Consider the following 24,205-nt stretch of genomic DNA (forward strand, 5'->3'; position numbering starts at 1 on the left):
CTCAGTCAAATGGGCTCAGAATGGGTGTGTGGAGGAGAGTCCTCCCCTGGCAGGTATTTACTGCAGGCTGGAGAAGGCTGACGGATGCTCTGTGCATATGGGCTGACTTGCTCCCTAAGCCCCTTGCTCCTGAGAAAACGTAAAGGAGGTATATTGCTGCAGTGTCTCAGAGCACAGAAAAATGCCCAGGTATGGACTGCTTACTGCCATGGTGAAAAACAGCTGTGCAAGAACAGTACAGAGGCTGGTGGTGTTCTTGTAGCATCAGATTAGTCACAGCTGGTGGCTTGCTGCGGTTTTCTCCCTTTCTCGGAAAATCAGCAAGCTCCAACCATGCAGAACGTGCTTAAGAGGAATGGTATTAAAGCATGATAGTGGGCGGAGTAGCAAAAGTCCGGGGAGCAATAACTAACCTTTGCCTGGAAGGGGAATGACTGCCAAGAAAGATCTGCCGCTCTCAGGGGAAGCTGGGACGTATTAATGGGAACCCTAGAGTTTATGGACTGTGCAGCGCACAGGCTCAGGCTTTCCTCCTCCCAAAATGTGAGACTCGCCCTGTGTCCGCAGCTACGCTGTGCAGCGTGCTGGCTTGCTGACAGTGGCGTTATCCTTCTGCTGCAGGGCTGGTTGCCTCCAGAGATGGAGAAAGTGGTGGGACTTAAACTGGGCTGGGACAAGGCAAGGCATCACAGTAGTAGGGAGCATGTGCTGAAGTCTCTGGAGCCATTTCAGTAAGATTGCAGGATAACAGTCAGGTTTTTTTAATTCTGGAACATATAAGCTAATGCACGAGATGTTAATGTGGCTTGTCTCTGCAATATTTGAGAGCTAGGCTCATAAGCATAGCAGCATATAGTGTCCTAATTACAGGGCTGACAGGCACAGTGTAAGGCCTGCTAAATGGGATCGCAGCCAGGGGTGCAAAGAGAAGCTTCGTTTCACTACACTGAATGAAAGAAATGAAGACGAGCTGCCTTCTGCTGTCCAGGATACAGCACTGCTGCCCGTGAGCCGTGAGACGGCTGTGCTCTGGGTAGCTGTATCCTGAGACGTTTGCAGCCAGGAGCTCTCTTTTCCGTTGTCTCGTAGCATGGCTCTGCACGCTTTGTCTCAAAATGAAAGTCTACCAAGATGACAGATTCACAAAGAGAATTATGCAAGCCAGCGCACTTTACACGCTTCCCAGAAGAGTCCCGAAGTGTGGTAACACTGATACATATCAGCAGTGCTCCTATGACAGCAATGGGCGTCTTCATAATTAGCTAGAGGTCCAAAATAGTTGTGGTAGTCTGGTGAGCGAGGAAGAGAAGCTGAGTGTTTGCACGTTTGCGAAACCTGGCAGAATCCTTAACAAGACTCAGTTAAGCTCAGGGTTCCAGTAGGCTCTGATAAGCACTAAAGACTATATTGAACTTCAAGCAAGCCAGTGGACCAAGTGACTTCCGTTCTTAATGCTGTTTGATTTGTCAGCAGAGACCTGGGGGGCTGTTACTGACGTTGGCATTCAGGACCGTTTGTGTGTGATTCAGGAGAAGCGTGAAATGAAAGCTTACAGGTTTTGCAGGTGACACAAAGAATTAGGCTAGTCACATCTGGACAAAGGGTGAGGAGAAAAAAAAGCAACAGCTCCCCCAAATCCTCCTATTCCATCTAAGCATTCGTGCATCATGATTTACATCCAGTACTCAGACACTGGAAGTTGGAAAGAACGTCTGGTTAATTCAGTGTTGTTATACTTCAGCTCAGACATGCGGCCGGGGTTTGTACTGCATATTGTGCACTCAGCATGGGCTAGAAAACTTCTGAAACTCTTGCTAACGTGGTGTCCTTTCTCCCCTGCAGCTGTCCTATCCACCAGTGAAGCGTCGCACAGCGTGGTCTGGGCAACTCCAGCTGGTTACAGAGCCCGAACTTCATGCTCCTTCGACTCCTCCCCACCTCCCCCTGCTTCAGTCTCAGCATTGCCCCAGCACGCAGAGCAGCTGGGCCCCCGGAGCAGCCGGACACGTGCCCCATCCGCCCCTCAGAAAGCGCCCGATGAGTGCCTGGGCTGGGAGCGTGACCGCCTCTTTCTCTCTAGATACTTTCAGTAGGTCCCCTGCAGCGAGGCAAGGTACTTCCCGATGTTTGCAGAATTCCTGATATTGCATGGAAGGAATTACTGGTCCTGTGCAGACTGACCTTCTTCACCCATGCTTACCCAGCGGTCTGTAGCCTTTTGTCCTCTCAGACCGCCTTTGCACTGAGTTACGGTGATCTGAACAGAGACGGTTTTGATTTGCGCTGGCAAGTGACAAGCATTATAAGCAGTTGGGTGTTATTCCTTGTCAAGTAAAGCTGGATAAATTAAGAAATGTGCTTTGACAAACAATGAGGAATATCATTGCCTTAGTCTGGGTGACATTTCCTCTTCCTTTTTCCTTGTGTGTGACCTTGTGCAGTGATTACTGACTTTATCTTCACCGATGACTCATGCACCTGTTACAGTCTCTTGTTTGAACTGGTGTTTTTCTTCTTTTGATGTGCAATTGCTGACTGCTTTCAATAAAGGAAGTTAAAAGTAGAGCTATATCTGATATCTTTTTTAGACAGTAAAGTATGCAATAGTGGCAGAGCAAAGGAAAGGCTTTGGGGGTGCAAATACAACTGAAGAAACAAAACCATTTATTAACCAAGACTAGCCTGGAAATGCGAATTGACACATTAGCAAATTGTAGTACACTGTGCACTTGTAAAACTGTACGATATACTTGTGGGATTGCACATTTGTAGAATAAGAATTTTGCTGTGAATGTAGCATGCTATAGCATGATACACGGTGTGGTTATTTTCCTGCCTTTTTTTTTTTTTTTTTTTTTTTTTGCCAGCAGTGACAAACAGTATGAAGTCACTAGTAAACCACCAAAATACACAGTGTTCCAGACCCAAGGGCATTACAGTGGAGTCACAGCAGTGTAGCATAAAGAGCAGTACATGTGCATGTGCATAACTTGAAATTCCACCAAAGGTGATGGGAGTGAAGCACATGCGTCAAGTTAGCACATACTCTTATAATTTTGTGGACTAGAGCCAAAAGAATCTGCATGTGCTAATCCTAGTTAATGTAACTCTTCGCATGCAATAAATTTTAAAATTATAGCTTCTTTATGCAAGGTAGGGCGATGTTGCCAGCTCAGAGGAGCCTTCATCTGTTGTGTCTCTGTCTGCCTCTGAGGCTTTTTTGTTTCCCAGAGGTGTGTTATTCCTCTGTGTTGTATAGAACCTTTGCACTAGTGAGTGTCTTTTTACTACAAAATACTTGTTTTTTCTGTTTGTGGGCTGAGCTCATAGACTGTAAAATAGCAGTTGCCTTGTGTTTTAGACAAGTGGGAGAGAGGCATCAAAGAAGAATTAATCCTAATCAGAATTAGTTCTCATACTGAATTTTGATACAATTTTGTTTGTTTTCCTTCAGTCTCGACAAACGTATCAGGAAATGCTCAAAGTGGTGCGGCAGGAGTTCCTTCACTGGGGATTCATAACGTGGATTTCCTTCTTCAGGAAAAGGTGATGATGAGGAATGCGTGAGGGATGCGGTAACAGAAACTGTCCTGTTCTCGGGGGCGTGTGTTGTGAGCGATTGCTCTGGCTGGTAGGTGAAGGAAGCAGAAATGCCATGCAAAATGTTAGTGTGTCTGAGCAAGAGTGACATCAGTGTGCAGTGACTCACTTCAAATGGGACGACTCCCACGAATGAGAACTACCCGGTGAACCGAGGAACCGGATGACTTAGCACTCGTGAAATTCAGGGTGAGAAGGTAAAAGGTATTGGTTGTATCTGAAAAGTATGAATGTCTCAGTCTGTCTGCAGTATGTTATCAATAATAGAAGAACGTCATTGTCTAAAATTGTCCATGTGTTTTATGAAAATAAGTAGTTTTAGTAATTATTGGAGACTCTGGTGTCTCTGTAGCTGGAGACTGCAAGACATGACATACAATCTGCATGCAGGATGAAAAGCTTTTGAGCCTGGAAAAGGAAATCAGTCGCCTCTCTGGTTTTGAAACCGAAATGAAGCATAAAGATACAGTGATAGCAAATCTTCAGGATGAAATTGCAGCGATGGCAAAGACCGTGGCTCAGGCTGCTGCTAGAAACAGTGTGGAGCTGACTCAGAAGCTACTAACCTTTGACCGAGAAATGGGAGCAAAAACAGAAGAGATTAAGGCCTTAAAAGAACAGGTACTGAGTGCTTGAAAAGGCACAATCCATTGCACACATCTCTCTAACGTACACTAATTTTTAATTTAACACCCTCGTTTTGGGAGTGTAGTTTAACACCCTGTTTTTTCAGTTCTGTAAGGTGATGTAAATCGCGCATTTGATAGCTCTTTGTATGAGTTTCCCTTACAAAAGCTGGTAATTAAATTTCCCATTTGTTTGGAAAAATCTGTGATACTGCAGTAGGAAGGAAAACATATATTTAAACCAACTTGTGGTGGCAAAAAGGCATGCATGATCATGCTGGATCAGGCTGCATGACCCCTTCTTTCCCCTTCACCACTCTTCCCCCGGGAGCTGACTCAACAGTTGCATTTGAAGAGGGAGTTATAGTCCCAAGGGCAATTAAGTTCTTCGGCATTCAGGTGAAAATAGATGGCTGCATAGAAGAGAGAGACCTTATAATTGTCGTGTCAAGGGATATGTTACAGCATGCACCCATGTTTTATTGGACAACAGAAAATGTGTTTGAGAGACAGACTGACGGACTGAGTCCTTCTAAATATCTGAAGTGTGGGAAAAGATTCAATCAAAGCTGTCAGTCCAATACGAGTCGCACATGCGTTGGCAGCCAGGCTTCCTTAGATCTGGTGCTCGTGTTGAAATGGGGTGGCAAAGCCAAACCTGCCTGACATGGTGATGAGGAGACTGGTTTTGGTGCATATTTCATACAGACTAGATCTGAAGGAGGTTGTGAAATGCTTTGTGCTCATCTGACTGTGTGTCAGAAAGAGGAACTTTTGATAGGCAAGTTCCATGTGACAGAAAAGAGATCCAATTCTGGGGGGACTGCCAGCATCTCGCCTCTTACACTGCTGCGATGCTATGCTCTCCGCATCTTCCAGACAGCTTTCCCGTCTCTGACAAAAGGCTCCTCCACCAGGGCATTCACTTTTTTTAGGCTCTCCAATAATTGGTTTGCAGGAGGTTCCTGAAAGCAGTGATTTTAGCAGTGGGAAGTTTATTTTCACTTTCTGCTGGTTGTCTTTGTGGCAATGATATGCAGAAGTAGATTGTACAGATTCTTCCCTGCTCCTGATACCCAGTAGGGAACATAAGAACCATGTTTGCAGTGGAAATGCAAACATGAGTTACTAGCACCTCCAGATCTGCTTTTCTGTATAATAAATATGCATGCACTTTGAGGGCTACAAATCTACAGGCGTTTCTGACTGTTACTGCACTAGCATTTTCAGCCCGCTCGAGCTATATATTCTCAGGATTGCAGACAGCATGATACATTGCTTTGCTGTGTGAACAGCCAAAAGGACTTAAGAAGATACTATCAGAAACAATTATTTCTGAGAATTAGCCAAAGACACTGGAGAGTAACCCAGTCAGACTGTGACCTTGAAGGGCTGGACGTACCTCTCTGAACTGGGCTGTAACAGGCAGGTAGCTTTTGTGTTACTCATAGAAATACCGTCAGCACTGCCTATGTGGAGTCAGTGAGAAACACGTGGACTTTGCTCTCTGAATGTTTAAGTTGAGAAAGTTTCAGAAGCTGGAGGAACATTTGATCCCTGTAGCAAGAGGAGTTTCTCCTAAAATACTGTCAGCTTTTGATCCTGTAGGAACTGGGACTTTCTGTGAGGGTATGAAAAGTTAATGCAAATGAGAAAACAGTTCACTCTTTTTGAAGCTTACAGAACGTTCACTTTGCACTTAGATCAGAAATTTATTGGAGCTGCATCCAATGGAGTGTACGTTCTTCTTTGTTTTGTAGATCAGCAACCTCCAGAAAGACTCAAGCCAAGTTTTTAGCCATTCTCTCTCTGAAAGAGACCTAGAAATTGTAAGCCTGAAAAAAGAAAGTGAGAAGTTAAAGAGGGATCAAGCTCTGACTGCAGGTATTTTTCCATTGGCAGTTTTGGGAACTCAGTTTACAGCACTAAATAGTTTAGGAGTGGCACTTCAAAATGACTAAGTATTTGTAAACTGTCCTGGCAAGTAATGACTTGTGGAGGCTCATAAAAATTCTACCTCATTTTCTATTTCCTGAGGATCTTTGGGACTTGCAGGTAGTCTCCGATATAATGACTGCAATGGGATTGAGGGAAAACGTGAGGACATAAGGCAGGGAGAGATGGGACAGGGAATTTTGCTCAGAAGCAAACCAACAAACCCTGATTGTAGGTTAGGCTTGGAGCTACTTGAAAGCAGCATTGTTTGGTTGCCTGCAGTGGCACCAGGGGATCCTCACATGCTGATCGTCAGGCTCTGAGTTCCTGCTGCTCTGCACATGGCTGCAAAGGCTGCCTAAAACTGCGAGCCTTTTCCGATTGCCTTCATCTCAGCATTTATCAGCCCTGAGGAATATAATGTTTACACAGAATGTTAAATTTTTTTTTTCCAAACAGGCATTCATAATGCATTCAGATGAACAAAAATGTTCTGCTTCATTTCCATTGTCTAAAAGGATGCAATAATAACAGTGGTTGGCAGGGAGGAGGTTTCAGAGCTTTGGACCTAACATACTAACCTAAGAGAAACCGAGCTGTAAGAGAAATGCTCTTCCTCCAGGGAGCATATGCTTTGAAGCCCAGAGGAACTTGTTAATAGTGTTGCTGCAGAATGATGTCCAGTGTGGCTTGCCAAAAGCTGAATCTGCTTTCCAAGTCAGATTGCTGCAGAACATGGAGAATCGCTGGTCAGTGGCCAGAGGGGTTTCATGGGGAAATGCTTTTGTATCCTTTCACCCAAACTGTTTTTCACAGGATTAGTGACCAGCCTGCAAAGAGAAATTGCTGTGAAGGAGCAGAAAATTCAGCAACTCAATCAGGAGGTTGAAAAAGTTAAGAAGGAAAACAGAGAAAAGGACAATCAGCTAGCAGTTGTTTCTGCCAAGGTTAACATCCCTAATGATGGGCTCTGTAATTTACTGTCTCACATATGGATGAGTGTGGAAATAACGGATCATGCTTCTCCATGCAAAGGACTGTAGCAGCTGTTTTAACAGCTATTTGACAGGGGCAGTTGTACCTTCTGGGTCCTGGCTGCATGCAAATTGAAGTTGTGAGAAGCATGAGCTGTATCACACAGTGATTGTGTGTAGATGGTGCAAAATGCCCACAGAGAGGTGTCCGCTTTCCTGGATGAATCCCTCTCCTTGTTCTGAGCGCAGGTACTTTGTGACCTGAATTTCTGCGAACACTGTAGCTGTTTGTATGTTCAAAGCACCTGTGCCAAGATCCTTCCAAGGAGCCATTATCAGCCTTAGTAACCTGGTCTTTTTGATGCTCCTGACAGCCAAGCCTGTCTTTTCTCTTAAAGGAAACTGCCTTTCTAGGAGGTTGTTTCTCTGTATTTGCAGCCCCTGTTCAACTGACAAATCTTACAAAGCTGCATAATCTGCATAATAAGTGTAAAACGGGCGCTCTGTTTTGGCTGGATGACTAGGCACTGTTCCAGGATATTTCAGTTATTCACAATGATTCCTGAGTAATGGAAGGCACTAAAGGGGATCTCCTGGGCCCCTGGGATCCGGGGCGGGTCACAGAAATACACCTGCCGGCCTTTTTCTGGCTGATCATCCTCACTGAGCAGCTCCCTGGATGGCTGCAGGAAAATCTGTCCTATTTGGGGCAGTGGGGAAGTCAGTGAGAGCTTACAAGTCTTACAAGTTCACAGAAAGTGCTCAGCTTCCCTTAGGATCAACCCTTTGTAACCTGTGTAAAAGCTGTAGGTTAGAGCGCTGGATTCCCTGCGTGCGGGAGAGGGAAGAGGCGTCCTGGGAAAGCAGGCTGCTTTGTGCCCGGCGGCACTTCACTGTGCACGTCACTCGCGTGGAGGCTGTGAGCGTGTCCCAGGGTATCCCCTGGAGGTTTCCATGGGGAGGCCAAGCAGAAACTGCTCCGTGGTTGCAGGGAAGGCTTGGAGCGAGGAAGGAGCTGGTCTGCATGCAGGCTTTGTGGAAGGTACCTGTGCACTCATGGCAGTCGGAACAGGATCCATTCCCTGCAGCCCTGCTGCCTGAAAACGCACAGCTGAAAAGCGTGACGTTAGCTTGAAAATACCTGTTAATGTCATGTTCCGAATCCCATGCATATTTTGACAAAAACAGTCATCTCCTTTTGCCCTCTACCCATTGTACTCGTGCTCAGGCCTGAGGAATTTATGTGTTGTGTATTCACTGCAGGTGTTTTTTCCTCTCTCAGCCAGGCTGTGATTTCATAGGGCCTTTTGAGGTGCTGATGCTTTTGTACTTTTGATGCCTTGATTGCCTGTTATGGGCACTGTGCCACCCATTAGGTGTCCGTGTGCTTAGTTGTGCTACAGCACTGAAGTATGTGTTGACATTCGCTGTAGAAATGACAGTATCTGGCTGGCTTGATGATTTTTTTTCCTTGGTTGCTGTTCATTCTAGTGCTCTAGAATTAAAGAGGAAATGAAGCATGAACTTGGAGGGAGAGAAGTAATTGCTTACCGAAATGTGAGTTTCTAGTTGTTTGGGGTGATTTAGCACACAAGAAAGCAGCAATTTCAAGAATGCATCATCGAGAGAATAATTAACGAGACATTTTAAGAAAGTTGTTTGGAATCAGGCTCCTATAATAGGAGGGATCTACCTTGCATAACGAACCGGAGAAATGTAAACTCCTGGAAATATTGTAACTTTGCATTACAATGCAGCGGAATTCTGTCTGAAGTGAGACTTAAATTCCACTTAAAAGTCATTATAACAGCAGTAAATATAGACTAGAACAAAACATCAGGGTAAATTAAACATGAAGCTGGCCTACTTAGTACTGTACTGCAGCTTCCTATCTGTTTCATAAGCATCATACTAGCCATTTCCATTCAGCTTACAAATGTGGTGTCTTTAGTGATAGATGGGGAAAACATTGCTTATTGGTTAAAATCTTCAAGATAAGCAAAGTGGAAATACTGAGCTCCTTTAATGAAACCTTCTACTTTGCTGGGACTCTTGCAGCGCATTGGAGAGCTTGAACTTCATCTGAAGGGGCTGCAAGGAGAAATACAGAAGTACCGCACTGAACAAGAAACCATCAGAAACAGGCTCTCCAAAAAAGCAAAGGTGAATATCCATGCTGCAACTAGCTGCTCTCTGCTCTGGAAAGGACAGTGTATAGCTTGGGAGGTGAAGTGTGTAGCTACAAACTTCTGAACGGGAGGAAAAGAATGGGTTATTTGGTGTCACCGTAGTGAGGCAGACCATCAGACAGCTTCTAGGCTGAGCTTGGCTTGTCTAGTCCTGCATTCATTTCTGGCTAGGCTGTTTTTTTCCCTCGCAGCTTTTTGGGAAACCCTGATGGTTAGGATTTTTCCCAGCCATTTTACAAGGCTGGAGTTCCTCCAAGGAAAGTCTTTGTTGCTCCCCCAGTCTGGGCTATGCCATCGCTCCTGCTTTTGGCCTCCACAGGCCAGCAGAGCTGAGGCAGGTGCTAGTTTGGCAGCTCCTGCAGCTCCTGTTCGCAACCAGTGTTTACAATTCCTTTATTTTTTGTGTGCGTTCTTTCCTAGTGTCCTAAAATAAAAGTGGTGATAAAAGAGTCTTAAAGCACTTTAGCTATGCAGGTGCATTGCCTGTATGAACACATATCAAGTTATAGTAGATCCTTCATACTTTTCTGCTTTGTGTCCTGCATCTAACCTTGGCCCCGGCAAGTCCATTTTACCGTGTGCTGAATTTGGTTGCAAGGTTTTCTCTCCTGTAGCAGCACTACAGGCCTTGCAATAGAAGCTGTTCCTCTGAATAGGAAGCAATTTCTGCGTTTAGCGCTGGTGTCCCCATTCGGCACCGATTCCCTGCAGTTCGCAGCACGCTAGTGACAGCTCTGCAGCAGCCTGCGGCCGCAGCGTGTTGAACCCGGTGCCTGCGGCAGCGGTTAGGCTGCCTGTCCCAGCGCAGGAGACTCGAGCACCTGGAGCATGGGAGACTCGCCGTTCAGGGGCTGCCCCGTGATGATGTGAATTCGCTGGCGCGGCCAGGCTGCCTGTTCAGCAGATCCGACTATATTCAGCAGAGGGCAGCCCTGCCCTGGTGCGCGCAGCCCGGGCGCTGGGGACTCGGCAGGTCCCTCAGCCGCGGAGGTACCGCACGAACTGAGGTATGGCACAACTCAGAGGAGACGCCTGCGAGAGCTGCAGGGTAGAAATCCCCTGGGAATCCAGACCCTAGGTCAGATGGTAGCGCTGTGCTAAACTCTGCTGCGTACCCAGAGGGAGAAAGGTAACTCCTGTAGCAGAGACTTAAATATGCAAACAGTGTGTTTGAAGGTATAATAGGATGGATGATGTCCCGAGGGCCTAAGTCAGGCCAAAAACTGGCGCTGGGTGTCCAAAGCTTCAACCACACTCCTCTGCAGGACTATTGCCTGTCTCCTGGTGGTTCAAAGCTATATTTCCAGTTGGCAGATGTGAACAGTGGATATAGGGGTGGAACTGCTTGTGGCTTTATTTTCTGGTATGGCTTTGACATTCAAATGCTCTCATTGTTTCAGGCTGAAGAGGAGCTGAAAAAAGCATGTGAAAGGAAATCTCAGCAGTTACAGGAGATGGGGCGCAGGGAACGCCTGCTGAAATCTGATTTGGATCGGGCCAAAGATCAGGTAGGCAGGAGAAAGAAATGCGATTATCCTGCAGTTCGGGCTGTAGGTAACAAGAGTCTGATTTCTCTCAGGGGAAAAACATACCTGTGAAAGGCATTCAGAGCTTGAGCTCCTGAAAGGAAATACTGACTCCTGAGCACAAAGCTCTGTGGCACTGGTCTTAATTTGTGGTCATGTGCTGTATTATTGGCTTATACAACAAGATTTGTTTAGTCATTGTACAAGATGCAAAGAGTTTAATATGATACAGAAATGTACTATAATCTCTGTAATCTTAGTCGTGCTGTCTGGAACCATGCGAACCCTCCACTGTGTCGATGTAATGCTATTCAGCACAGAGGCAGCCCTTTGCAAAATAACCTCTTGTATTTAAAGACAAGCCCTGTTGCAGCAACGCGACCTTGGAGCATTCCCATTGCTCACTGAAAGCCTTTTCTTACAGAGCTATGCTGCCCCTACCACTTTTAAATGTGCTCGTTGCTAGTTTACTGCAACAAAGTTTGGGCACTCAGCCTGGGAGGAAACTCTGATTTCTTTGTCTTTGTGTCTGACAGTCATGTCAGATCACCATGACAAAGTTATGCTTCACACGAGAAGGTTGTGCCCCCATGTTAATCTGTAACACACAGTTTTGCTGGCATGGTTTGGTAGTAAAAATTTGGTTGATGAGAGGAAGAAAATGCTTTGAATGGTTTGATTAAATGTTTGGTGATTAACCACAGCTTTTGCGAGTCGTGGAGCTGAAGGGCAACCTCAAGCATTCAACGATAGATGAAGAGTTAACAGTGTTGAACAGAAACTCCCACACTTTTTACAGACGATAACCTCCTGCCTTGCGGGTCTGCCTGTTATCATGTAGGTTAGTACAGAGATAGCTGTTTGTCAGAGGCCAAGGAGGAGCTAGCACTGTCTATTAAGCTAAACTGTACTGAGCTAACCTAAGTGGAAATGCTTAGCATCTTTTACGGAACAGACACTGTGGGTGGCATCCTCAAATGTCCCCAGCCTGCCCCTGACTGTTTCACAGCAGGAAATAGGAGTCAACCATCGAAAATCCCCATCTGAGTGTTGAATTCAGCAACTGCACAGCAATCTGTCTGTCCTTTGCAGTCTGAATTACCACGCAGGCAAGAGGAAGGCCTTGAAGAGGGAGCTCATGCCAACACATACTGTAGTCCGACACCTTTGCTCCTCATAACTAGGCACTGAGAGCCCAGGGTGCCATGGTTCTTCTTGTCCAAAAGGTCTCGCTGCTCCTAGTTTGGCCAATTTCCCCTTGTTCTGCAGGCACTCCCTCCAGCCTGGGCCCTGGCTGAGCCCCACAGGATTCCCCATCATCTCCTAGCACAGCAACCCTCCCTCGTCTGCCCAGCTAACAGCGAAGGGTCGGTGGCAGGCGGCTCGCTGCGTGCTGGGCCGGCACCTTCCACCACGGCTTCTGTGGAGAGCAGGCACTTGCTAAAGCAGAGAGAGGCAAAAGCCGTAGCAGTGGATAGAAAGCTGCACACTAACATATGCTTCCGCCTATTGCGAAGGATAAGCAGCTGCATTAGCGGTATCTCATTAGGGCTCTCAGGGGCAAGGAGATTGAACCAGTGTAATTCTGGAGTCGGGCGGAAACATGAGTCTCCCTAGAGTCACCTGAATCACTTGACCTTTCTCCATCTCTAGTACTGTTGGACCAACACCAGTTATGGTGATATGATATACCAGAGTGCGGTTGACTGTAATAAGAGCAGAATTAGATATCAGCTTTCCAGAGGCTTCTCTGTGGGATTCCTTTCACTTGTCTGTGGTCTTTTCCCACAATCATTACATTTTTCAGTTTCTATTTTGGTAGTTCTGTTCAAGTGGGAAATTCTTGCAGGGAATTGCTTGTGGGTATTTTGTACCTAGCAGTGTGGCCTAGGTTTGTTGTCTGTACCTGCCCTGTGTCAGTGTATTCTTTCCCCAGCATTAGAATGACAGCAGGAGACGTTCGGGAATCACATTTACTTTGATGACTGATTTAAGAGCCTGCCCTGGGAGCCTTGGTGGTGATTACACCTTGCATTTCACAGCCAACATAACTAATTTTATTAATGGCAGTGCCTTGCTGTCAGTGGGATGTTAGCCATCATACTAGAAGGAGGGGTTTTTGTGAACTGTTGTGGCAGAAAATTGAGTGTGAACTCAAGCGATGTCCTAAGGCAATGGCAAGAGTATACACTCCACCTCGATGTCAGAGATGACAGGCATAAAAGTCTCCCAATTTAATACATAATTACTTCTGTCTTCCTCTCAGATCCTGCCAACTGGTATAAGATCAGCCCATGGTAATGAAACAACATAACAGTAACACAGAGGTGCCCTTCTAATTGATTTTTGTTGGGTTGTGTAGACTTAACAAGCAGAGTTTTTATTGATTCTCAGTGATTTTATTTCCCTGTGTTAACCTCTGCTGTAGCTGGAGTCTTTCAAACACCAAGTGGTGCAAGTCTGTTTTCCACAAGCAACAGGAGCTGCGGAGAAGGCCATAACCGATCAGCAGGTGAGTGCAGATGCCGTCACCCAGAGCAGCTCCGCGCTGCCGAAGCCCAGCTTGGCCAGAGTCGGCTGCCGCAGAGCTGCTGCAGGGCCTGCGCTGTGCGTGGTAGTGTCGCTCGCATCCAGACTCTTCCATATCCCGAGACACCCTGCAGGTATCCCAGGAACCTGACAGGTTACCGTGATGTGAAGGAAATGTGATCTTTTTTCTCCTCCAAAGTTTGGAGGCTAACGTTTTCCAGCAGTTTTCAATCACTGCCCTAGATTTCTATGGCTCGGTGGTTTGCCCCAGACCTTAGGAAAAGGCCCATTTTCTCAAGCCTGTTTTTCATGCGTAATTACAGAGCCAGGCTGTGTTGCAGCCTTACAGAGTAGAGCTAGACAGCTGTACAAGGTGAACTGGACCTTGATCCTGCTGGGGGTTGTGCTTAGATACTGCTAAATCAAAGTGTGGATGTGTGCTTCAGTGTATGCATGTGACTAAAAGCACTCAAGGGAATAGCTGAGAGGGCAGTAATGGAAAATTTTTCTTTGGGTCTTTGGCAGTTACAGTATATGTACATGAAAACGGGCCTGAGGAGAAAATGTAGAAATGTAGTGAGAAGCATGTAACGAAGAACCACCTCAAGGTGGTAGGGTGCATGGGATAATCTTAATGTCTAAACCAGGAAAGCAATGTCCTAAGTCATTAGAAAAGCATAAAACTACTATACATGCTACACACTAGTTTTAGTTGAGTGTGTGTTTCTCAAAAAACCAAATCTAGAAGTATGCGGCCTTTTCTTGTGTAGCAAATGGATTTTCCCTCTGCTGAAAATGTGGGTTAATACAGTGCTTTATTTTCCTCTTCCTCCCCATACTTTTGCCAGTTAATTGAGAAGATCAGGCAGACCTCTGAAGAACACCAGCGAAGTCTTGAAAAAGAGAAGTTTTTCCAGGCGGAAATAAGTTCTAGGCTCTCTAAGGAAAAGAAATTGTCTGAAAATGTCGAGGCGTTCAAGAAATCATTATGTGAGCTCCAGGTCGGTTGTTTATATACTGTTTATAACCTGTCAGTGAGGAGACAACAGTGGCACAGTGCATTTTATTGTGCTAAGGATAGATCAGAGAAAAGATATGCTTGTGTACCGGCACTAACAAATGTTCTGCTCTCCAGATAAATGAGAGTAAGTTTGGTCCCCCAAAAGTGAAGGTTTGAAAGAAAGTGTCCTCCCTTGGTAGCTAGTCTGGTACTGACCCATGCCCAGCAGGGCCTGCCAGGTCCCTTTTCCTGCAGCAGGTATCAACCTCTCAACGCAGGGGTCTTCCCAAAGCTTTCACACGGTTGTACCCAGGGCTAGACTTCAGCCGTGACTAAACCTTGTAGTATATAAACCACCTTCTGATGGACGAGCATGGCTGCACTGTATTCTAAGAAAGCACTGCTCTGAGGTGTGCCATGAATAGATAAATCTAGGTGCTTTTATGGAGGTTTAGTGTTATTTGTCAAGTCACAAGAGCCCCCTAATTGTGGAGGCTGGTTTGTTCATCAGCTGGATTTTTTCAGGCTTTCCTGAGGACCTCTTGCTGCAGCAGTAGCCTGAGACAGGAGCTCTGTAACTTTGCAGCTCTGCGCGTGGACCCTTTTGTCTCGGAAATCCACACAGCTGTGGTTGAAACCGTGCGCCTGCTCCTGGCCTGGATGGAGGGAGTGGAGCAGCTCCTGGAGAGTGCGGGGCTGGACCTGCCTTCCTCTGACAGAGGTTCGCATCCCACCGGGTGTTTGCTCCTCTTTAGCTGACGTGCCACAAATGGGTTTTCCCGGGTCGCAAGTGGGAGAGGTGAAAGTGCAGTGGGAAATTGGGCATTTCAGGCCCCCACATTTGCTACCATCTAAGGCAGTTGTGGCAACTGAGAAGAGAGACTGAGAGGAGGATGTGGTATGGCAGCAGGAAACAAGACTCTCACACATCTCAGCCCCATCCTTCCTCAAAGTGTAGCAGATAAGGCAATGGAGTTGCCTAAATAGACTAGTGAGCGCTTGTTTTTGTATTTGTGTCTGGGCATGTTGGTGAGGTTATGCACTCTAAGGAGATGTAAGTGGGTTCCTGGTTTTCAGGCTGGATCCATCTGCATCTGAGGTTTAGCAAGTTGTGAGAAAAGTCAAGTAGTTAATATCTTTGCTGGTTGTTTTCAGCCTGTAACACTAATAGAGCATGACCTGAAGGCAGGTCTTTCCTTCCATGTCATTTTGCTCTGGCAATGGCCACTCTTCCTCATTGCCTCTCTGAAACCAGTCACCCTGTGTAGCCAGTACGACCCAGGGTACATTTTGGTATTTGTCTTTCAAATTCCTTGTGCATATTATGCACTTTATCTATTCACATCCTGGTTATTCATTCAAAGTGGCTTTTTCCTTGTTAGAATACTGGAAACAGTTCTTGGCAGTGATTGTAGCTTTGCTGATTGTTGCAGTCTGAGATCTTAACTTCTTATCTCAAGGTAATGAAGCGCTTTGTCTTTCCTTTGCTTTGCACCCTCTGTTGTGGAGCAGAGCAATTGCTCTGTTGAATTTGGAGAAAATGAGTTAATGTGAAGAGTGCGTGGAAAATGAAGTAGCTTTGAAAGCGTAGGTCTGTGTCAAAGCATCATATGATGCGCTACTTGTATTCTGGAGCATAACTGCAGATGAATAATTGCACTGACAATAGGGTGGGAGGAGGAAGCATATCTCACATGTCAGAAGTGTACCGCGGTTTAAAAGTGTGAAGTGTTGCGCAGTAGAGGGGTAGAGCAGAGAGGCTGGACAGCCTGCAGTCAGTGGGGAAGTGGTAGGAGGGAGGCCGTTGTAATACTCTTGTGGTTAGCAGCACAGTCACGATAGCACCAGAAACTTCTCAAGAATAACATTTATATATTGCAGAAATGATCCTTCCTCCACTCTTGAAGAAGTGTCAGTGTTAAAGGAAAAGGGGAGACATAGCAGTACGGGTAACAGTGTTTGACAATGCCATCGTACTATAATAAAATCTCCTGGTGAGGACAGTAGTCTAGGTTGTGGGTGAAGTCAGCCTCACCTCAAGAGAAGTCTTAGCAATATTGACAATTCTGTCAACGGTTAGTTTGAATATTCTGTGTAATGTCCCACGGGTGAAAACGTACTGTTTGGCTTGGGTTCCAGTAACTGTTGTGGAGGCCCTCAGGACCCTTTCCAAGCTGTGGCTGAAACAAATCCTTAAAGAAAGACACAAGCAGTATGCTTAGGCCTTTTCCTGTCCTGCAGCTTCCAGAAATGAGGATACCTCAGGCAGGTAAAAATGGCTTGTGTAAGAACTTCCCATGGTAATACACCATTTCTTTTGCAGGACTGTCAGCTTGTATCAGGAGATTGTTGGAAAATAATCATGAAGCCACGCAAAGGATTCAAATATTAAAGGTAAAATATATATATGGGATCTTTGTACTTCTAAAAATGGTGGCAGCCTTAAGAGAGCCAGTGGAGAAAGCAAATTATAAATGCAGAGTAGCAGAGAGCTGCAGATCTCCAGTAAGCGCAGCAGAATGGAAAACACAGTGCCCACTGTCAACATGATATGGGAATTTCTGTTGTCCACGCTGATACTTCTACAAGATTGAATTGTACATCTCTCATCTGGATTGTTTGTTAGTGAATGCACAGAAGATCTTTTTCCTGCTCTGCTGCTAACATGCTTCCTTTAATACCGTGTTATCTACTATTTCCCTCTAGGCCCAATTAGACAAACTCCAGGAGTCCCAGGATGCTTTGCTACAAGAGCATTTGAACGAGCTAAAAGCAAAACATGAGCAAGACCTATGGATAAAAATCAATCAAATTGTATTGGAAAAAGAGGAGGAAAGCAAAGAGGTATGGCAGTGTGGTTGTTTTTTAGAAATGTGTCTTGTATGCAGGAAAAATGAGCATTGTCTTGCCTGTCAAAAGGAAGAAGTCTCTATCCCTCGAATCCAAAAATGTCTAGGTACAGTTCCAAGAGCACATGATTAACAGCAGAATTCATTACTGCTTGTAAATCCATGTGAGAAAGCTGGAAGCAGGTTGCATCATCCAGGTACAACAACTTCGTAAGACATTGTGTTGTCTGTACTAAATTGAGGCTAAGTGCAGGTTCACTTCCTTACAAGCATTTTCCTCCCTCCACCCAGTCGTGTGTTGGTGCTTCCTTTGCAGGGTTCTTTGCTAGAGTAATAAAAGCAGAACATTGTTTTTCGGGGGAAAAACAGCCTCTCACATACTGAACTAGGTTTATGTCTGTGTTGGCTGGAAAATATACTCCCTTTGGCTGGTTTTCACTGGGTCACACTCAGTCCGGAGTAAGCCCCGGTCTCTGGGAAAATGGAGCTGGTACAGGGCGTATTTGCATTAAAGATTTGAGGTAGTGGTTTGCTGTATCTGTATTGTAGCAACATACTGCGATGGGACAGCATATTGCAGTTGTCTTGTAAGACAGTCTCTAGCATGCTCATCTGTCAGTCCCTTCTGGCACAGCCTTTTCCATGCCTCAGGTTTCACATGATCCAGGTAATGAGCGGCTGACTGGTTTCTCCTTGTCTCTGCTGTACATTTCCCACAGCGCTCTCTTTCCTTCCCTCATCAAGTTGTCTCATGTCCAGCCAAGCTTTTCATCCATCATATGCCCCTGCTCCAGATCAGTAATTCTCTTGGTTGCTTTCCTCATCTGAGTCAAGTTCTCTTGTTTTATTTTATGATTCTGTCTTTACCAAAATGGTTGGCAGTAATCTGTTAATTCTCAGATTCTGGAGAGTGCTGTCGCCAAGGAGAAGGACAAGTTCAAGCAATCTATGGATGAAGAAAAGAAGAAGATCCGAGACTTGGAAAATCACCTGAGAAGTATGACTGAGGTTAGTGAAATGCATAGAAGGGAAAGCAGAACTGTCTGCAGTTGGATTCTTTTGTTCTGAAGATGCCCTGCAACGTTATGGCCCATCTGGTCAGGTGCTGTCTGGGGACTGTGTCGTTTTCCAAATGCACTTAGATGCATATTTGCAGAGAGAAATGTAGATCCTTGTAAACTTGTCTTTTTAGTTACCACTATTTTCCTCATGTAGGTAATTGAAATGAAGTCGAAAGAGCAGGAGGTTGTAAATGTCAAACTACGAGAAGCTATGGAAGGCCTAGAAGAAACTGTGAAGCGAGAGGTAGCTTTAATAGTCTTTGTGGGTGTGTGACATAGATGTGATTTCGTTTAAAGAGGTTTCCGCATTCCTTCCTGATGAGCACGGCTGCAGCCTGCCCACCATATGGATCCTCTAGAGAGGGGAGCTGACCTCTCTCTAGTAGTAGACCCTGTAGCAGTGAGTCTTGGCTCCCGAAGTGCCCAAGCAAAATCACACATCTTGTTTCCTAGATCATGTTAAAGCAGCAGTTACTCATGCAAGACGAACAGCTAAAGATCACTCAGGATGAGAATGAGTTACTGAAGCAGAAACTTCAGGAAGAAATAGTGGAATATAAAGAACAAATTAAGCAACATTCACGGACAATTGTTGCACTAGAAGACAGATTGCTGGAGGCCAAGCAGGAGCAGAAGACTTTAGAAGAGGAAAATGTAGCGCTCTTGGAAAAAATAGAAGGTAGTTGAGGGTTGCATGGGATGTGTGTGTACTGGGAACACTAATGTGAAAACATTTAGAGATAGAGTAGTGCATTGTTTGCCACTATGAAAAGCACTTTGGATGTTATTTTGGAGTTTGTCTGGATGCAATTATTACTCGCTCATACCGTGAAGCCATTGACTGTGAGCTGGAATATGCTGTTCTCTGTCTTCTGTGACTTTCCCCAGTGCACCGAGGCCATAGATAGGGCATTCCTATTTGAGAAAGGCTCTTTGCCCTCCAAAGCAACAGAGAGTGAAGCACTGTTGGTAAGCCTAAGCGTAAGTGAACCTGAACAAGGAAGGACATAGGACACAGCTGTTTAAACGCTTTTCGGACTGAAGCCTACGAGATATGGGTTTCCAAAAAAGAATGGCTTCAGTCTTAGCAAGTGAAGTGAAGAAAAAGATACATCTAGCATTGCCTGTGTAAGGTGATACGGTTGCAAGTCCAAATATTTTTTCACAGTATATTCCTGACTGTTCATTCCTGGATGTGAACAGCAAAGCCCCCAGAAAGACAGACCCCAGTAGAAGGCCTCAGTTCAGTTCTTGGAGGGGCATGCGCTAAGACCTTGGTGTGGGGCGCAGAATCCATTGCAGAAGCAAGTAGGCTGAAAATGCTCGTGTGTTATGAATAAATAATCTGTTTTTGTTATTGTTTTCTGTAGGATTTCAGGGTGATCCCTGCAGGTCCTCATCAGGTGCTTCACTAGCGGTTTCTCATACAGAGGAGTCTCCCGGTTGTCTTATGTAAGCGGCTGAGGATCCCTTGCCCATAGTGGTTGTGTTTAGAGGGGCTTAGAGAAAAGTAGTTATCAATAGGAGAGTTTAAGGAAGACAAAAGAGCCGGCTGCAACTTGCCCTGAGGTCTTTTCTGTCTCCGATGGTTGAAAGAGGTCCCTTTATTAGGCAGAGACAGTCTAAAGAACATATATTTTCAAAGTGTTTAAGGATTTTGTCTAGAAATACATCTGCAAATTAAATCATCTGCATTAGGGGAGATAGGGCAGCTATCTTTTTTTTCCTCCACTCTACATCGGTGCAAAGATCCCAAGAAATTAACAACCACCAACACGTAGATCCTGGCATGACAGCGATTATTACCTGCATGCTGGTAGCCCACAGAGTTCTCTGGTGTGGGCTGAGGCTTTTCTCAGCAGTAGCAGCTAGGGAAGATCCCGGGGCTCCTGTATTTAGCCTTGTGCTGTGAGTGAAGTAGTCCGCGAGGCAGAACACTATGCTGGTTATCTGCTGCCCAGTCCTTAAGGCTTGACATGATGGCTTGAGGTAAGAGAGAGAGAGATGGCAAATCCTAATGCCACAGGCCTGAATTCATGAGATTAAAATGTGGTTTAAAAAATAGTGTGTATGTATTAATAATAAGATCCAGCTACAGAAGGCATGTGCAGGCTCTGTAAAAAGAATCTTTCAAATGAACCATGGGTTTTGCAATTATCTTTCTCATTAATTTCAGAGAAGAATTAGCAGCTGCACAGACTGCAATCCTGTCCAAAGAGGCTGTCATTGTTGGATTAACAAAAGAGCTTGCAGAAACCAAAGCCCAAATGTCGGACATGAGAGGTGTGTGAAATGTATTGCATGGTTTCCAGTGGGCGTGGGAACCTTCCCATCCCTCTTCTGAGCAGTAACAAGGCTAGATATTAGTGGAAAGAGAACGGCACATGCAGATAATCGTAAATTGATGTCACCTTCCTAAAGCAATGTTGTCCTCCAGCTCCAGACAAAGCAGGCTGCCTGTACCCTTTGTCCAGGTAAATGCCACGTGGTCCTAAGCTAAGAGGCTAAGATGAATAAAAGCGATAGTAGTGTCTCTGGGTGACTGTAAGCAGATGCCCAGCTGAAGATCGGTTGCCTGAAACTGAGGCTTTTCTTTTGCAAAGTCAGGCTGGTGGGTTTCTTAGAACAGGTATCTGAAATCAGTAGACTTGGAAAGCCTTGCCTGGGATTCCTCGGGGGTGTGTGTGTGTGTGTGTGTGTGTGTGTGTGTGTGTGTGTTTGTACTTTTGCAGAGGCTTTATCCTAGTTCCTGGTATAGCCAGGAAGAAATGTAATGAGACCAAGTCCAAAAGCTAATGTATGCAGGTGGCTCGCTATCTGTGCAACTAACAGTGAAGTGTGAATGCAGGGACATGGCATATGAGTAATGTATTTGGTTAAAAGCTTGTAAGTCAGAAAACCCAGGCGACCCTCTACTTTTGTAATCTGAAAGAAAATTGCCTGAGCGAGTGGTTATTCTGGCATACGCTTACACAAAGAGACTGGCCTTGCCACGGGTTTTAGTAAAGCAAGGTCTAGGGGAATGGCACAGTAATTGGGTGCTACTGCGTGCGTTCTCAAGAGCAGGGTGAGGGACTCTGGGGAAAAGCTCAGTTGTTGATGACAGCCATCATGAGGGTGTATTGAGAAAAGGGGATGCATCCCAGAAACGCATTTTACTGAGAACTGCAGATAGCCAGCGCCTGAGTGCAGAGAAAACCAGTAATCTGTGAAACGTCTCTGTCCATAGGAGAGCTCAGTGAGAAACAGAAGGTGGAGCTGGAGTGGAACCTGAGTCGTGTGAAATGCCAAGAGAGTGAATTGAACGTGCTTAGAGAGAAGCTATTTGAGATGTCAAACCTCGTGGATAAGAAGGATAAAGACCTGAAAGCAGTAGCTGAAGAGTTAAGGTATAAGCTGCTGTGATGTAAAGGTTTGCAAAAGCTGATCCGTGGATTCCCAACAGATGACTTCACTTAGATATCTCCCCTGGAGCAAAGGGCATATTTGAAAGCGTAAAAATTTAACTAAGCAGTGTTTTCTCTATGGAAATGTCATATGAGCTGAAATAGGGCTTTGGAAGAGCTCATGCAAATGGACTTGTAACTAAATCATTGTTTGTTATCTATTCCCACCCACGCTTTTATATTCATCCACAGTTATCCAGGTTGCCGTTCTCTGCAAGCTGTTTGGTTGACCTTTATCTATCATTGTGTGTTTAGCAACGTTTTTGTCTCTTGGCACAGGCAAGCCCAAGAAAACCTGAAAGTGCTGAAGGATGCCTCAAAAGAAACAGCAGAAGAGCTAGAGACTCTTCCTCAAACAGCAGTGCAGGCTAGCACTGCCGCAGTGGATGAAGTCTCCAAAAGGGTAAGTCTGCATTGAGACTGCTGGAAAGCTCTGGAAACTGCACAGGCATTAGAAGAAACAGAAAAAAAAAAAAGAAAAAGAAAAAGAAAGAAGGAAAGAAAGAGAAAGAAAGAAAAGCAGTTGTTACAAAGCAAAACCTAGGGCAAGATGGCTGGAGTGCACGTACATATGCATTTCAACCGCATGGGCCGAGAATATCTGAGAAGCAATATCCCCCTGTCAAAATCCAGCACATGAAGAGTGGGAGCGATATGCAGACTATGTCTCATATCCTCGTTCTCATTTTTCGTGCTAAAAATAGGTTGCTTGGGTGATCTTCCCCCATTTCTGGTGCTGCCTTGTCATACAGCTGTCAGCAAATCTGGAAGGTCAAAATCTCAAAAGTCTTGTTTATGAGTCTCCTTTCTGTGAGTATCTGGAACGCAGCTTCCAAGTGCTCTCTGTACAGAGTGTTTCTCTTAATTGTAGTGAGAATGGGCAAAGCTCAGCAAAGCCTCAGGTGTCACTCGTTCAGTATGCATCCCAAAGGGATGCAGGATCACTGCCCTGCCTTTCCTTCGAAAGCTCCGCCTTTGCTGGTACCCCTCTCCGACAGCTGCCGTAGCAGTGCTGTCTCAGCTCCTGCACCGGCATTTCTGCTGGCCAGTTAGCTGATGTTTGTACAGCGCTTTGCAAACGTGAAGTGTTGTGCACGGTAATGAGTGTTATAATTGCCAATTAGGGTGGATAACAGCTTACAAAAAACGTGTAACTCCTCCCTCCTTTTGTGAGTCTTGCTCAGCCATCCATGCCTGATGTACTGGTCATACAAAAGCACTTAGGGTTTAGTGTGCAGGATTAGGGTATTTTGTCATAAAGTAAAGGAAGAAATGGTCGCCATTCTCTCGTTTTGTGTTGGAGCACCATTTGAATTCCCTTTTCTTAGAGATCTGAATAAATCAAAGGTGGCTCCAGGAGCAGATGGAGGGACCGCAGAAACTGTACATCCTGTACCAAAACAGTGGCAGACACTGCCAGCTAAAAAGACTGGATTTATCGAGGCCAAATGGTGACTCATGCCTGGATGATGAGCAGGAGGTATCACCCATGCCTTTCTGCATAAAGATGAGGTGGGGAAGCGTGCAGCTCTGTAGGTGCAGCACAGCCCATCCTGCAGTTACTGGAGAAGCTGCCTCTCACAGCAGCGCAGAGGAGCGAAACGACGAGACCCAGGGTGACATTTTCCATCTATCATTAGCTGCGTGCAGGTTGTAATAGTGTGCTCACCCAGATCTATATCTGTGGATGTTAGTCATAAAGCAGTGTGCTGGGTGGTGCTGGAACGGGTCCGTGTGTGCACAGCTGTATTACAAAGGATGTATTACGTTTCTAAGATCATGGTAAAATGCAGGCCACAGAGTAAATCAGTATTTGTGCTTCAAAAGCAGTGTGGGCACCACTGTAGCACAAAGTAATAGAGAAAAATTCCAAAGCGGCCTTTTGGAGCTATGCACCGTCCCTCTCCCAGCTCTCTTACAGTGGGTTGAAAGAGCTGATTTCCTCTGCCAGAGCCAGCCAGCTGGCACAGCAGAGCATGAAAGAGATCTCTGCTGCTCTTTTCCTCAACCCCCAAATCTGTGGAGCAGGTGTTTTTTCAGCCACCACAAGAGCTTTGCCCTCAGCACCTCCCAAATGACCAGTGCTTTCGGAAAGACTGCGCGTTGGTGGCGACTGTCGAAAGGCAGCAGAACATCAGGTCCCGTTCAGCAGCTCCAAGCTGGTGTTGCGGCTGCTCGCTCGCTGTTCATGCAGGGCAGAACAATACTGCAGCTGAGCGAGAACTGGCTTTTAATTCCAGGACCTGGCTTTGGACTTAGCCGACATTGGCGCAAAATGCAGAGGCCTCAGGCACGAGGAAACAATCCGGCGCCAAAAAGAAGGCTTGGCCGAGCTCCGTGAAAGGATAAAGATGCTGGAGAAGGCTCAGTCTTCAAGTAAGTGCGGCATAACCTGTCTCTCCTAGAAAAAGGCAGGAGGTGTCCGTATGCCTGACAAGCCACTAGTCCCAGTCAATAACATGAAAAATGT

The 24,205-nt window shown here is 45.6% G+C and overlaps 1 protein-coding gene across 2 annotated transcripts in view; it reads left to right on the forward strand.

Annotated features, from left to right (window-relative positions):
• The window catches only part of FHAD1 (forkhead associated phosphopeptide binding domain 1), a 32,221-nt gene that overhangs the window by 2,508 nt on the left and 5,508 nt on the right, over positions 1-24,205 (forward strand). Inside the window, exons 3-23 of one of the 2 annotated variants that reach the window (XM_026095551.2) lie at positions 1,843-2,113; positions 3,455-3,546; positions 3,991-4,221; positions 5,987-6,110; positions 6,978-7,108; positions 8,627-8,692; positions 9,194-9,298; positions 10,725-10,832; positions 13,279-13,362; positions 14,228-14,380; positions 14,905-15,100; positions 16,703-16,773; positions 17,086-17,223; positions 18,129-18,236; positions 18,444-18,533; positions 18,743-18,968; positions 19,660-19,741; positions 20,466-20,572; positions 21,519-21,678; positions 22,015-22,138; positions 23,976-24,111. In XM_026095551.2, the coding sequence (XP_025951336.2) occupies positions 1,843-2,113; positions 3,455-3,546; positions 3,991-4,221; positions 5,987-6,110; positions 6,978-7,108; positions 8,627-8,692; positions 9,194-9,298; positions 10,725-10,832; positions 13,279-13,362; positions 14,228-14,380; positions 14,905-15,100; positions 16,703-16,773; positions 17,086-17,223; positions 18,129-18,236; positions 18,444-18,533; positions 18,743-18,968; positions 19,660-19,741; positions 20,466-20,572; positions 21,519-21,678; positions 22,015-22,138; positions 23,976-24,111 (2,803 nt within the window). The remainder of the gene's footprint in view (positions 1-1,842; positions 2,114-3,454; positions 3,547-3,990; positions 4,222-5,986; positions 6,111-6,977; positions 7,109-8,626; positions 8,693-9,193; positions 9,299-10,724; positions 10,833-13,278; positions 13,363-14,227; positions 14,381-14,904; positions 15,101-16,702; positions 16,774-17,085; positions 17,224-18,128; positions 18,237-18,443; positions 18,534-18,742; positions 18,969-19,659; positions 19,742-20,465; positions 20,573-21,518; positions 21,679-22,014; positions 22,139-23,975; positions 24,112-24,205) is intronic. The other variant, XM_064525652.1, reaches the window with a different exon arrangement.

This window comes from Dromaius novaehollandiae, chromosome 24, assembly GCF_036370855.1.
Source record: "Dromaius novaehollandiae isolate bDroNov1 chromosome 24, bDroNov1.hap1, whole genome shotgun sequence".
NCBI classification, from domain to species: Eukaryota; Metazoa; Chordata; class Aves; order Casuariiformes; family Dromaiidae; genus Dromaius; species Dromaius novaehollandiae.